This window comes from Monopterus albus, unplaced genomic scaffold (genome assembly GCF_001952655.1).
Source record: "Monopterus albus unplaced genomic scaffold, M_albus_1.0 scaffold132.1, whole genome shotgun sequence".
NCBI classification, from domain to species: Eukaryota; Metazoa; Chordata; class Actinopteri; order Synbranchiformes; family Synbranchidae; genus Monopterus; species Monopterus albus.
Window position 1 is genome coordinate 213,415 of NW_018128012.1, and position 14,278 is coordinate 227,692.

Here is a 14,278-nt window from a genome sequence, read left to right on the forward strand (position 1 = left end):
GGAGCGGAGTTAATGGAGAGGGTTACAACTGCGCACAAGCACAGATTTGATCAGTGAGTCAAACTTGCTGGTGCTGGTCAGTGTGCAGCCAGGCCATCCGATGCAAATAAGTCCTGCGCGCGTACAAACCTCCACTACTTGTTGAGCCGGACTCAGAGGAAGAAGTTCAGGAACTGTGCGGGGGACTGGATTCCATTTTGGACGTATTTATGTGACAACACATTTGTTGCATTTGTAATGCGGGGTATGTTTCGTGTTTAAATATGTTTTTTAAAAACCCGGGTAAATCCACTTTCGCTCGAGCCTCCTGCCTGTTTTAGTCGTGCTGCATGTGAACACAGTTGACACAGTAAGACAATAAATTCTTTTCTGTGTTTCCAGGTGATCGGAAGCGAGCGCGGAACCTGTGGATTTAACATAAAACGGATTTGGGACAGACTATTTCTTATCTTGTGACTCGTACCGTTTTACGGCGTGCATGAACATTTGGTAAAGAAAAAAGCAAAGCAATGGAAGTAAGTGCGGATCAGCCACGATGGATGAGCCATCATCACACGGTGCTGAACGAGCAGCATCCCGGCTCACATCACCCGGGCCTCGGCCACTCATACATGGACCCTTCGCAGTATCCCCTCGCTGACGATGTGGATGTACTCTTTAATATCGATGGACAGGGGAACCACGTCTCCCCGTACTATGGAAACTCTGTCCGAGCCGTCCCGAGGTACCCTCCTCCTCCGCACAGTAAGTAAACGGCCTCTTTAGGCCTTTTATTTAATAATGTGAACTCTATCCTGTTTAAATCTCTGTGCGTAATTTATCCCTACACCTCAGACTCAATTACTGTGGCTGAGTTTGGAATTATTTGCATGATCTGTCTGTGATCCAGACCAAGTTTCGCTTTTGGCCTGGGCTGACGGTCTCAAACCCCATATAGAGCTTAAGTGTTGTGAAACTAGGCCGTGAATATGTATGGTTTACCTCCAGGTTGTCTTTGGTTTCTGTGCAGGCTACTGCTTAAATCACACCCTGTTCCCGTCTAAACTTTACAAACACAAAATGTCATTCAGCTGACTCATATGTCAAAAAGGTTTTTGCGTAATTTGTTTCTGGATCAACTGAGTGCTCTGCTACGGATTGAATCATAAAATGTGTTGACGCATAGGTCACACATGCACCTGGACTATTTTGGTAGTATGTGGTCACTTCTCTTTATTTTCATTTGTTTACAACCTGTTATTTATCAGAATGCGGCACCTGTGGAGTTTCGTAAATTGTAGCCTTTAACTTCCTGAACAGTCAATCACAGTGGAGTTTCCTTTTAGGCTTATGACTTACCAGTATTCCGCTGATGTGACCTGTTCAGTGGAAACGGTAAAGGCTACAATTATACACACGTAAGGCCACAGTGAAAACTAGGCGGGGGTCAGACGATTTTAACAAGTCAACAGAGAGATGGAGAGGATTTTGAACTGACCGCTGGAGGACAATTAGAAATGTAAAAATGTGTCTGTTAATCCGTGCGTAAAGGTGTTTCAGGCCTAAAGCTCGACAACGGACTTAATGTGTATTTATTGTTTTCCGGTCTGAGATCAGGTTGTGATGCTGTTTGTGTTTCTGTGCTGCCTCAGGTAGCCAGGTGTGCCGTCCCTCATTACTGCACGGCTCTCTGCCCTGGCTGGAGGGGAGCAAAGGCATCGCGCCTCACCACAGCACTTCCCCCTGGAACCTGAGCCCCTTCCCCAAGAACCCCCTGCACCACGGCTCCCCGGCCAGCCTGTCCGTCTACCCCCCGGCCTCCTCCTCCTCCTCCTTGTCTACTGGTCACTCCAGTCCGCACCTCTTCACGTTTCCTCCGACCCCTCCAAAAGACGTGTCCCCGGACCCGGGCATATCCACCCCGGGCTCCAGCAGCTCCGGGCGGCAGGAGGATAAAGAGTGCATAAAGTACCAGGTGACCCTGGCCGAGAGTATGAAACTGGAGTCAGCTCACAGCCGGAGTGTGGCATCAATCGGCGCAGGGTCATCCTCTGCCCACCACCCCATCGCCACATACCCACCCTATGTCCCCGAATACGGCCCAGGCCTCTTCCCACCAAGTAGCCTGATAGGTGGGTCATCTTCTAGTTATGGTTCCAAAACAAGACCAAAAACAAGGTCCTGTTCAGGTAGGCGTGCGCTTTATTACATTCCCTTTTGATCTAACATTATTCCCCAGATTTGCAGCCTTAATGAGCAGCCATGTTTAATCTCATATACACACACACACACAGAGAGACACACACAAAGCCCAAAAAGCTCATGATCAGTCATCCCTCACATCAACAAGCCACCTCTTTGGGCCGAAGGCCACACGGGTCAACAGGCGCCTAAACGTGCCTCAAACCTCTTTCTTTAATCCACATCATTTAATAATAATAATAATAATAATAATTTTTAAATTAGTGTATTATTATTATTATTATTTAAAATAAATACACACCATTTTCTTACCAACATAAAACCGTCGTGACGCAGACGGGTTCCGAGTTGAATGCGCAGGTTAATTTAGGTCATTTTTCCATCTTCCTCTTTATAAACAGAGAGGGGGATAGAGACAGAGGGGAAGCCAGCTCTCTGGGCTCTGTCGCCCCGTTTATATTTTTAAGATAATCCCATTACTGTCAGACCAGCGCACGCCACAGTTGAACTGTTTACCCAGCGGCACAGCTCCGGATGCTGCTCGTTCATTCACAGGGAAAAAGCGGGTGAACCGCCGCGGAGTGCGCGAACCACCGAGGCAGCGGAGAGAAAGACAGAGTGAGGGGAGACGTTTCCAAATTGTAAGGAGAGTAATTAGTTTAAAGGTTATTGCGGCGCAGCTGAAAAGCAGTTTTCTGTAATGAGATTAATATCAGCGGCTCTGATGGGATATAGAAACCAGTGGATTAGTTGATGCATATCATCGAGATTATTCAGCATCATACACAGGGCCGTTAGTGCAAAGAAAGATTTTAATTTAAGGATAATGTGCATTTAAAGATAATTCCCGATCTGAAGAGAATCTTCATTCTAATGAGGCTGTCAGTGCAGCGTGCGTTATGTAAACGTCTGGCGCTTTTCTAGACCGAACACCTTGTGCAACACAGAACCTGCGCTGCACAGACCTGTTTTCTCAAGTCGTATGCATTGGTCGACATAGTTCCTGTTTGATTTCGGCTGCCAAAGCAAAAAGAAAGAAGAAAGAAAGACACACTGAGCGTGCATGTCTGTCAGATATAAACGCGGTGTGCCCCGGACTGCCGCACCTCTCCGTCTTTGTGAACAGCTCGGGCCGTGTGTGTTTTTGCAGCGCGAAAAAGGGGAAGTGCGGCTGCATGAAATGCAAAAGCTCTCGGCGTCGCACAAAGGCCCTGTGTGAGTCTCTGCTTTCAAATAATCTGACGGTGACTGCAGCTCCCTTGTTTCAGTTTCAGGCCCCTCTGTAGCTGCTGTAATCAAAGTGTCAGTGTGCGTCTCACCTGTCGGTGTCACTAGAGAAGTGCCAATCAAACCTCAGCACCCCCTGCAATCCTTATACTTAGTCTGATAATCCTGTTCACGGACCGGAGTTGAAAGATTTGGTGGATTATTTGAATGATTTCTGCTTCTGGACCTTAACACAGCTGCTGTATTTACCACTAACGTGTTTAATCCACCTGTGTTCTAAATATATCTGCTGCAGCAGAATGAATGACTAACATATATATTTACAAATGTATTGTTATTGTTGACTGGTGTTGTATTGACAGCGTGTATTTGCATTTTGCATGTTTTAAAAAAATGTTAATATTTCCTCTCATTTCATTGACATGTTCTGCTGCCAGAATAAATTACATGTAACAAGAATTACTCTTAATTTTGAAGGACCAACTGACCCGGGCACTGTCTCCATGTTGTGTGTGTGTGTGTGTGTGTGTATGTTTTTGTGCGTTGCTTCTTGCAGAAGGTAGAGAGTGTGTGAACTGCGGGGCCACGTCGACTCCTCTGTGGAGGCGGGACGGTACGGGCCACTATCTGTGTAACGCTTGCGGACTCTATCACAAGATGAACGGGCAGAATCGCCCTCTCATCAAACCCAAGCGGCGGCTGGTACGTCTCCACCACATTTCTCTATTGATGACATTTCCGTCTCTCTCTCTGTTTTTCCCCTATCCAGGAAGAAGTAGGCCTATTAGCTGCAGGAAATTGACTCGACAAGTGCAGGTCTCTGCTTTCAGATATTACTGCACAGTTTTTTTTTAAATGCAATGGCGATGCTATTTTTTTATTTGCCCAAATTGTCACTGACTCACCTAGTTTTCTGTTAGGAGGCCCCATGTGTATTTTAGAGATGCAGCTAAAGACAAAAGCGCTTCCGCCGTAGCTCGTTGGCTGCAGGCCTGCGTCCATGAAAGCCCACCGTGCTCTATCATATAAGCCGCGTTTTAACATCTCAGTGTTCAGGCTGATGGGACTGGGAAACAGCCCGCCAACCGGGCTGTTTCCCAGTCCTTATTGCTTCGGGTAGAGCTATTTTTTGCAGCTATTTCAGGGGAAATCATTCCATCATCATCAGAGCTGCATCTTTTATGAGCTTTAGAGGAGTCCCCCTGCCTTCTCATAAAAAAAGGGAGAACATCTTTCGAGGCAAAGCTGGCTGTCCAGTCCTGTCCCGCTCTGGGCCTCCTCTCTCCTGCACCTCGCCTCTAATGTGAAAACCCGACTGGCCAGGAAAGGGCTGCCGGATGTCTGAGCAGCGCAGATAAGTCGCTTTAAACAACACAGTCCGCTTCCCCAGTCAAAACATAAAGGCACAGACCGGGCCAGGTCACCACAGAGTCACGACTTGAGATTGTTTAGTGTTTTAATCTTTGCGTAAAAACATGGGGATGGTCGTGTATGGGTAATTGCCACGCGACATTTGACCTTATACCTTGGGTCAGAGATGAAGAAAAATGGAAAGAATCTTATTTAGAGGTCAGAAAGTGACATCACAGGAGGATCTGATCATCACTTCGACCAGATAATATCTGGAACATTTATATTATCATATAAAATGTTGCTGATTATTACCACTGACGTCATTTTCAAAGAGGGAGTTAAAAAGTCAGAGGACTGTGGTTCAGCACAATAAAAGTGAAGATGAAGAAAGGTCCTAATAAATGGATTTATTAGACAGAACAGGCGTCATTCCGACCGCCTCATTGCTTATTCCCCGCACACAGTAGCAGGGTCTGAGGCCGCCTCCTGTGAGTAATTGGAAATTCCTTCCAGAGATAATGTAGTCGTGTACGTTAGTGTGTCCTTTGCGGTCACCTGTTTATTGATTGTTTTAGAGATTATAACATCAATGTCAAGGCAGTGCAGAGGACTGGGCTGTGACGAAGGCAGGAGACTGACTGTGTGTCAGGATGAAGTCAGGGCCAGCCAGAAACACGCACACTTTAGCTTGTTTAAAATCCTGCTGCACTATTGCTTCATGTCACTGCATCACATATTAAGACTTTCTGTCCTTCTTGTTCTCCTTGTATAAAAATTAATCCCTAAATACAACCTGCAAAGCCGACTCCTGTGTGAGACCTTAACCAGCACCAAATGGACACATCCAGGCCCTTTCTTTTCATTCCAGTTGTTTAGCGCCACGAGTGTGCGTGGCACAAACACGCACGCTGAGGGTAAATTTAATCAGACCCAATAGCTCTCCGTTGCTTTTATGTCTTCTGTAAACATTTATTCTCCAGGAGGTATGCGCTCTGTGGCGCTATTTTTAGCCTGAGTGAAAGCAGCTCTGTTTTGGGCTTTTCTGTCTTGATTTGAAACATTTCAGCTCGCAGAGAATTCGTATGGTTGGAGGCTGACAATGTACAGTACATGGAGGCCAAATAAAGCCTTCTACTGACTTCCATGTTTCAGCCGTTTTTCGTGGTTTTTACATGAGTGAAACGAAAGAATGCATTTCATGTCTAGTGAAATAAATACAATTGCCTTGTGCGGATTGTATTGACAGCGATGTAGCCAGCTAGGCTGCCATGAACACAGGGCTGCCGGAATCCTCCAGCACCGAATTGGTCACGAAGCATTTTAAAATCCCACAGTGAGATGTCTCCAAACCAAAGTCAAAGTTCCCGAATGAGGATCTGGTAAAACCCGGCTCCTACAGGAGCGGCAGCCCTGGATCGTGGTGTTAAAAGTGTCAGAATAAAGCTTCACGTTGACTGGGTTATTCATGTGGCGATTTGTGGCCTCTGTGTGTTGTGCAGTCCGCAGCCAGACGCGCAGGCACGTCATGTGCGAACTGTCAAACCACGACGACGACGCTGTGGCGGAGAAACGCCAACGGGGACCCGGTGTGCAACGCCTGCGGCCTGTACTTTAAACTGCACAATGTAAGTAATAAACCTGAACAGGATATCTCACTGAGCCATCAGGGCTGCTCTTGCATATTTATTTGTGCAGCTTCATCCTCGCTGGCCTCCTCATGTCTGTCTCCTCACGTCCTGCTGGGCACCTTCCCTCCTCCTCTGAATATTTTATCTGACTTGTCCCTGCAGAGAATTTCCGGGGCATGGCGATAACAAATACTGTGGAATTAATATGATTTATTGGCAGTAAGTGCGAATCTAAAATGTATAAGTGAACTAAGCCCACAGCCGCCTTGCTTTGGAGTATTAAAGAGCAAGCTTAATTAAAATTCGATTAATTCTTTCTCTTACTTGCAGCCTTTTGGTTCCTAGCGCGCCAGGGACTTGAAGTCCCCCCTCTGACCATCAATCCGTCTGATTCGTTTTGGGTTGGTTAGTGCCTTACCACATGGTTTCACATCCTCAATCTGCAAACCCCAGGGACTCGTTTATCTCTCCCTCTCTCTCCTCTGCTGCTCACAAAGCTGTCACTTTTAATCAAACGGCCATTGTAATAATAATAATAATAATATTAACCAGGCTAACTGCTCCCAGGCCACATGTAGGTAATATTTTCCCCTCTCACTGACAGCTGATAAAGGCTGCCCATATCACATAGTCCTGTGTGTAAGGTGAAGAGTGTCCCGCTTGCCATGCAGGCCCACCCTGTTAAATCATTTTCCATGATGCTGTTGGCAGATAGTTAAGCGCCTAGACCAAGGGTGAAAGGAGAGAAGAAGAATATTTCCCAGTCACATATTAGCATTTGAACTGACCCTGACTTTAAGTGTGAAATGAGTTTATTTTGGTAAATCCCGACTTGTGTTGGGGCCTGCATGTGCTCCTGGTGTGTGTGGACTGTCCCAGAACACCTGATCATCCAGTCTGTTGTCCCCTAAGCTTTGGCTTTGATAAGAAGCTTGTGAAAACAGAAAAGTTGCCACAAACATGAGGTTGTGTTAATACCCAAAACACAGACTTGCTTTAGTAATCAGGGGTTTTCTCACCACGTGTGAAAGACGTCTCTCGTCTTTGTATCTGAGTGATGTAGCGTGTGCTCAGCTTTGACACCTCTGTATGGGGGCTGAGGTTTCAGGTGGTTAGCTGCCGCTGCTTTTGGGAGAGAGGATGTGAGCAGCTGCTCTGTGCATGTGGTGGTCATTGACTCAAACAATTTGGCTTTGCTTTTGTTTGATGTGCCGGGGCGGCGGCCGAATGCAGGCCGGAGGCCCGAGGCTTCCTCTCTGAGACAGTACACGTCTCGGCATCAAAGGCCTGACCAGCTTCATGGGCGTAGCACGCTTCAGAGCAGACAAAGAGAGAAAGTCCCCCAGTATGGGGCCAGATCTTAGAGAGTGAAACCACATCACTGGGGGGAGGGGGCACAGCTCTCTGCCCTCCGCTAATCATCAAGGCCATTCTGCTTAAAGAGTCAGCAAAAAATCACATCGTCTCGGGCAGGGTGAGCGAGTGACGAAGAAATCCTTGTTCCCATTTCCCCACTCAGAAAGATCAGGAACTCAGTCGGCCTCATCCACCTCCCCTCATAATCCTGCCCACAGCCGGAATTCCATCATCCAGCTTCCATTCCCAGCTAAACCTATCTTGGAATATGGCAGCTGGGGCCATTTTGGCCAGGATACGGCCACGCGGTTGAGGAGGAGAGTGGAGAGGAGGACTTGGCTGGCGGTTGTCATGGCAATTGCCAGAGCCTTCTCCGTCTGTTCTGTACACACTCTGCCCCCCCATCCATCTTTTCTTTTTCTCTGTTTCTTTCTGGCATGGCCACAGCCTCAGATACAGTCCAGCTTAAACAAATCAACATTTAAATCCAGCTCAACACACACACACACACACAGATTCGCCCTGTATTGTGAATCCATTTTCATCACTGTCTCCCCCAAAACCCCCAAACTACCTCTAAAAAACTAAAAAGCTTAGTGCGGGCCACATTTTTCTAATTTCTTTTAAAACATGGTGACACCTCTCACTTCAGTTTTTTTACTGTCATTTAAACGCAACCATAACTGTGGACGCCTTTATTTTGAAATTTCCGCTTGTATGATGTTCATCTTGCATGCAAACAAAATGCTGAGTTCTTTGTGACAAAATGCTAATCTGCCGTTTTCTCTGTCTCCTTTTGAGAGCAGATCAACCGACCTCTGACCATGAAGAAGGAAGGCATCCAGACCAGGAACAGGAAGATGTCCAGCAAGTCCAAGAAGAGCAAAAAGTCCCAAGACAACATGGAGGACTTCTCCAAGAGCCTGATGGACAAGAGCAGTTCCTTCAGCCCGGCCGCCCTGTCCCGCCACATGTCATCCTTCCCTCCGTTCTCACACTCCAGCCACATGCTGACCACCCCCACACCAATGCATCCCTCCTCGAGCCTCCCATTCGCCCCACACCATCCCTCCAGTATGGTCACAGCCATGGGTTAGAGCTCCCTGCGCTGCACCACCCCTAAACCTGGGCCTCGCCACCACCCTTCGGTACCTCTGCTGACCTGCTCTCATAACCTAAAAGACAAATAAACTGCTCCTCAGCCCGCACTAAGCTCCTCTGTCTCATCACCAAGCCGCAGTGCAGGAACGGCAGGTGTCATCAGTTGTATCTTATTTTTTATAAAATCTAAGTGCACCTCTGTGATGTGAATGCTTTGCAGACATGACTGTGGCACACTGACCTCCAGGGGGGAAGATTTTTTTTCCCTCTGAGCAGGGAGAGAGAACATTTTCCCCCCCAGCTGATCCACATGATAAGGAGCTCCATTTGTGTACAAAGAGCCATTTTCCCACACACAAACATCACAAAAACAGACCTAAAAGCGGTATCAATGCCATCTCCCTTAATTTCCCAGCCTGCCTCTCTTTACCTTGCGCCTGTGTAACAGGAACCCCCTGCACGCCTTCTTCTTCTTCTTGCTGAAGATGAGGAGAGATTGACGTTGAATATATTTGTACAAATTGTATGAAATACAGTACATTTAATGAAGACTTTTTAATTAAATAAGAAAAAAGGAAACATGCCCTTGGGCAGCTACCGACGAGAAGGGTACGAGTCGCGGCAGGTGGAGAGACTTATTGCCAGAGGAGTGAGAAGAGGACGCCTCCCAGAGGAAAGAAAGAAAGGAAGGGAGGAGGAGTTGAGAAGACAAGAGAGACTTTGGAGAAAGGGCAGGCCTCGGATCTCGCCTGCGTGAATTGTGTTGCATTAAGTTTGCAGAGAGTCAGCGGCTCCGGCCGCAGGCGCCTCTCTCCTTTTTTATTTTGGATGTGCTATAGGTCTCGGGCAATTGGTTTGTGTTGATGCGCACACGTATACAGACACACACACACACACACACACACACACACACACACACACACATGCACACACTTGATCACCTGAAAGCATTTGTTCCTGCCCACAGATTATATGCATTGTGAAAAAAGTTCCTGTATTTGTTATTTGTATGTATAAATCAGAGTACCAAAAATACGAAAGAAACAAAGATGTAGAATTATTTCTTTATGTTATGCAGACTGAATGGTTGTAAAAATTTAATAATAATCACTAGTGTAAAATATGACTGCTTTTTTGTTTCGTAATTTTTTTCCTCTTTGAAAATAATAAACTAGTTTAATCTCTGTTGACATGTTAGCGCCGTGGTCCAGAGCTATGTTGTCTGTGCTGTGCGATCATGAACCCACCACAACCACAACCAGCCACACCCTGCCATTTCTATCAGTTACCCGTTTATTTTTTCACAGGGACGGCTCATACGGTCAGATGAGCACAAACAGGAAGCGCAGAAATAAACAGTGGAGATGGAGGAACAAATCGAGTGGCAGGGTCACAGAGGACAGGCCGCACAGGCGCCATCAGCTGAGGGGCCTTTGTCACACGAGTACACACCGACTGACGTGCAATACTCTATATGATGCATGAAGCAAGAGCTCATCTGGAAACTGCATCATTTAGGCATTTCTCTTTGTCTAAAGATTAAACTGTTTATTCACTATATGTCAGCGAAGTCATGAAAAATGCTGCAACCTGTGAGAGTATTAATCTTTAAGCTCATTAAAGTTAAACACAGTCCCATCTCAGCCAGCTACAGCTTAAAAACAACAAATCTCAGATAAACCATTAGCGTTTTAGCTGTAGTAGCTACCACTGTATGTTGCTCTACGTATCCCCTCTACCGCTGAGAAATTCATCAAGTGTTCAGCTGGGTAAATAAAGGGAAGTGTGTTGGTTTCGAGCACTGCCTGAACTGCAGAGTGGCTGGTGCTTCCTCAGATTCAGTGACAGTTTATTTCCAGTGCCCACCAAAGGGTCTCGGAGCTACAAAGAGAAACAGTGTGATGTAGCAGGCAGGAGAAAATATGTTAGCTTTGTTTTTACAGCTACTGCTCAACTAGTATTGTTGTGAGAGGCTGTAGTGAAGGGCAGTGGCTTTTAAAGGCTGCCAGGTTTTTAAAGATTCACTTTAAACAATATATTCTGAAAAAACAGGATGAGTTTGATGTTTTAAATTCAGATTTTGATTATATTTATATTTACCCTCCTAAGGCTAATCTAAGTCTCAGTCTTCTGCTACTGACTGAGTTAGTTAAAAGTAACTTCTGAACAAATCCTTCTGAGGTCGTCCATGCATCCCTGTCCACGAAATCAGCTCCCACCTCACACAGAAAACTAAATAAAATGCCTTGTTTCAGGAATTCATAACTGATGTCTTTGCACATTAATGTACAAATGAGAGCGCACACACCAGCGGTCGTCAGAGCTGCCTCAGTTTTCATGGTGTTTTATTCCTGTGTGCGTGCAGGCGAGTTCACCTGAACCGCGTTAATCCTTCATTCAGGTTGGGGCAGTTTGAAGTGGATTAGAGCTGACTGGGAAGATAAACAGTAAAACAAATGGTGACTAACCCACAGCAAAAAGTAGAATAGACCATGAAAATTCACCATGATAACAACATAGACTTTGACCCCAGTGCTGCATCACGGTGACAACAAGTCAGACTGTGTGAACATGAGGACTTTACTTCTTAGCAGAGATTTAACTTAAAAAGGATCATTTTATTTTATTCCAATGCTTATGCAGATGCTGGACATTCATTGGATCCAGGGACACATTCTACCACATTTTTATCAGTTTGACTATGCCAAAAGTTCACCAGGTGCTATTTCTTCATAGCTCGCTCTTCTCATTTAGTTGAGCGCCTTGTATGCCGCACACATTCTTCTTGCAGCTGTGATTGACATGTGGCCTGTGACTCAAATGTATATCTTTACTTCAAAATCACACGGACTGTTACGTTTCCAATATCAGAATGTATTTGCACAAGTAAAATACTGCAGCCCCCCCTCCGCCTCCCTGTAGAAAAGGCCATGCAGAAGTCAGGCATTTGGCGTCATTTGTTTCTGAGTCGCTGTGACCAATCGGGAGATTTGCTCCTGTGTTTTAATAGTGAGGTTAAGGGGGCATGTGGAATGAGAATGGGAATAGTGTGTGTGTGTGTGTGTGTGTGTACAGAGGTTGAGAAGAGCTTTGCCCTGCGGTGGGACCCCATGGCCTCTGGCTGACCTTTCTCCCTCTGGTGTTTGGCTGTGGACTTCTGCCAGGGGTGACTGGATGTGCAACGGCCGCTCAGGTGAGGATAAATACGGACCAGCAAACTCTCTGTGATCTCTTCTCCTCTGTCCTCCATCATCATCGTCATCGTCGTCACAAACCACTTATTTCTGTCTCTCTCTCTCTTCCTGCATCTGCCTCTCATCTTTCAGGTGAGGATGACGACAGATTTGCGGGTGTAATCAGCTCTCAGCAATAGTTCATCTTCATCCAGGCAGCGCTGCTGTCACCACCAGTAGAGGTCAGGTCAAATTTGGGGTCACCATCTTGGAGGAACTGGGTGACTTTGAATGCTACAATAAACTTTTTCATCAAAATGATATTTAAAAATGTTGCCTTTTGGAAATTACAGAAGAAGCTGCTTGAGCTCCAGCAATGTTAGATTTTTCAGATAATTGTAATGAACCCTTAATGACAAGAGGTCTGGGAAATGCACATTTTCAGCATAAAGTGAGAAAAAAAAAACACTTAGTGCCAATTTTCCACAGTGCTAAAAATGATCATGATCACACCACAGGATGTAGCAACTTATTTACACAGGATATGTCATTAGTTTCATCATCTTTTCTTTACACTGCGAATGGTTTTAGCTTTTGGTTCAGGCGTGGTACAGCTTCCTTTCAAATACAGACACTAAGTTTTGGATTAGTAATATTTGTTTGAAGGAGCAGTTTGTGCCATTTTAGAAAAGAGAGGCCAAAAACAAATCTGTTCTATAGGAGGGTGATTAATGAACAAGCTGTAAGGAGGCTTAAGGAGGACTTAGGGGGGCAGGACTGGAAAGCAGTTTACAGAGAGGAAGACTTCGACAAAGCATATGAACAATTTTTAAATATATTTAAGAAAGTATATGACAGGAACTGTCCTCGTAAGCAGTATAAAAACAAAAGGAATTACAGTGGGAAACCGTGGATGAGTAAGGGATTACAGAATGCATGTAAAAAGAAGAATGCGTTATATAAGGAATTCATAAAGGACAGATCAAAGAAGGCGGAAGAAAAATATAAGTCATATAAGAACAAATTAATTGAGATTTTGAGGAGATGTAAGAAACTATATTACTCTAAAGTATTAGAGGATAATAAAAATAACATGAGAGGTACTTGGAATATATTAAATAAACTGATTAGAAACAGTACCAGCATGAGTAACTACCCTTAATATTTTATGGATAATGACACACCGGTCAATAGATTTGAGGATGTAGTTGATAAGTTTAATAGGTTCTTTGTGAATGTTGGTCCTGGTTTAGCAAGAAGCATTTGTACAGATGATACATCCGTCACTATAAATAATAATACAATCGAAAGGAACATGAGTTCTATGTTTTTGAAGCCCATAGTTGAAAAGGAAATTATAGAGATAGTGAATAAATGTGGTAACAAAACATCTAGTGATAGTGATGGTATAACTATGACAACTGTTAAATGGGTGATTGAGGGGATATGCAAACCATTAACCCATATTTTTAACATGTCATTTCGACTTGGGCAGTTCCCCAATAATATGAAAATAGCAAAGGTTATTCCACTGTATAAATCTGGTGATAAGCACAACTTCACAAATTATAGACCGGTTTCTCTGTTGTCACAATTGTCAAAAATTCTGGAAAAACTCTTTAATAACAGATTAGATACATTTATTGACAAACATAAAATCCTCTCTGATTGCCAATACGGTTTTAGGTCGAACCGATCGACATCTCTGGCCATTACCGACCTGATGGAGGACATTACAAGTGCTATGGATGAGAAGAAATACACGATGGGGATATTTATTGACCTAAAAAAAGCATTTGACACAATCAATCATGAATTAGTAATGGACAAGTTAGAAAAATATGGGATCAGAAGAATGGTTCTGAAATTGATTAAAAGTTATTTGACACAGAGGCGTCAATTTGTGAAGTTGGGTGAATACCAATCGAGTGAGCTGGATATTGTATGTGGAGTGCCTCAGGGTTCTGTTTTGGGACCTAAACTATTTATATTATACATCAATGATATATGTAAGGTTTCTGAAACTGTTAAAATGGTTTTGTTTGCTGATGATACTACCATTTGGGCATCAGATGAAAACTTACAGCAACTCTCTGTAAGGGTTTCAGAGGAATTTGGGAAGATAAAGAAATGGTGTGATAATAATTTACTATCTTTGAATTTAGAGAAAACTAAATATATGGTAATTGAGAACCGTAGACCACATAATGAACTTCAAGTGAGAATTGGGGGTGCCAACATTGAACGAGTATATGAAAT

The 14,278-nt window shown here is 44.6% G+C and overlaps 1 protein-coding gene across 7 annotated transcripts in view; it reads left to right on the forward strand.

Moving 5' to 3' along the window:
* The window catches only part of gata3 (GATA binding protein 3), a 14,565-nt gene extending 4,549 nt beyond the window's left edge, over nt 1–10,016 (forward strand). Inside the window, exons 1-7 of one of the 7 annotated variants that reach the window (XM_020613349.1) lie at nt 7–244; nt 382–744; nt 1,632–2,168; nt 3,965–4,021; nt 4,178–4,224; nt 6,261–6,386; nt 8,552–10,016. In XM_020613349.1, the coding sequence (XP_020469005.1) occupies nt 510–744; nt 1,632–2,168; nt 3,965–4,021; nt 4,178–4,224; nt 6,261–6,386; nt 8,552–8,842 (1,293 nt within the window). In that variant the 5' untranslated portion in view covers nt 7–244; nt 382–509 and the 3' untranslated portion in view covers nt 8,843–10,016. Of the gene's footprint in view, nt 1–6; nt 245–381; nt 745–1,631; nt 2,169–3,964; nt 4,111–4,177; nt 4,225–6,260; nt 6,387–8,551 lie in introns of those variants that run through there. The other 6 variants (XM_020613353.1, XM_020613352.1, XM_020613354.1 and 3 more) reach the window with 6 other exon arrangements.
* The last annotated feature ends 4,262 nt before the right edge of the window (nt 10,017–14,278 follow it).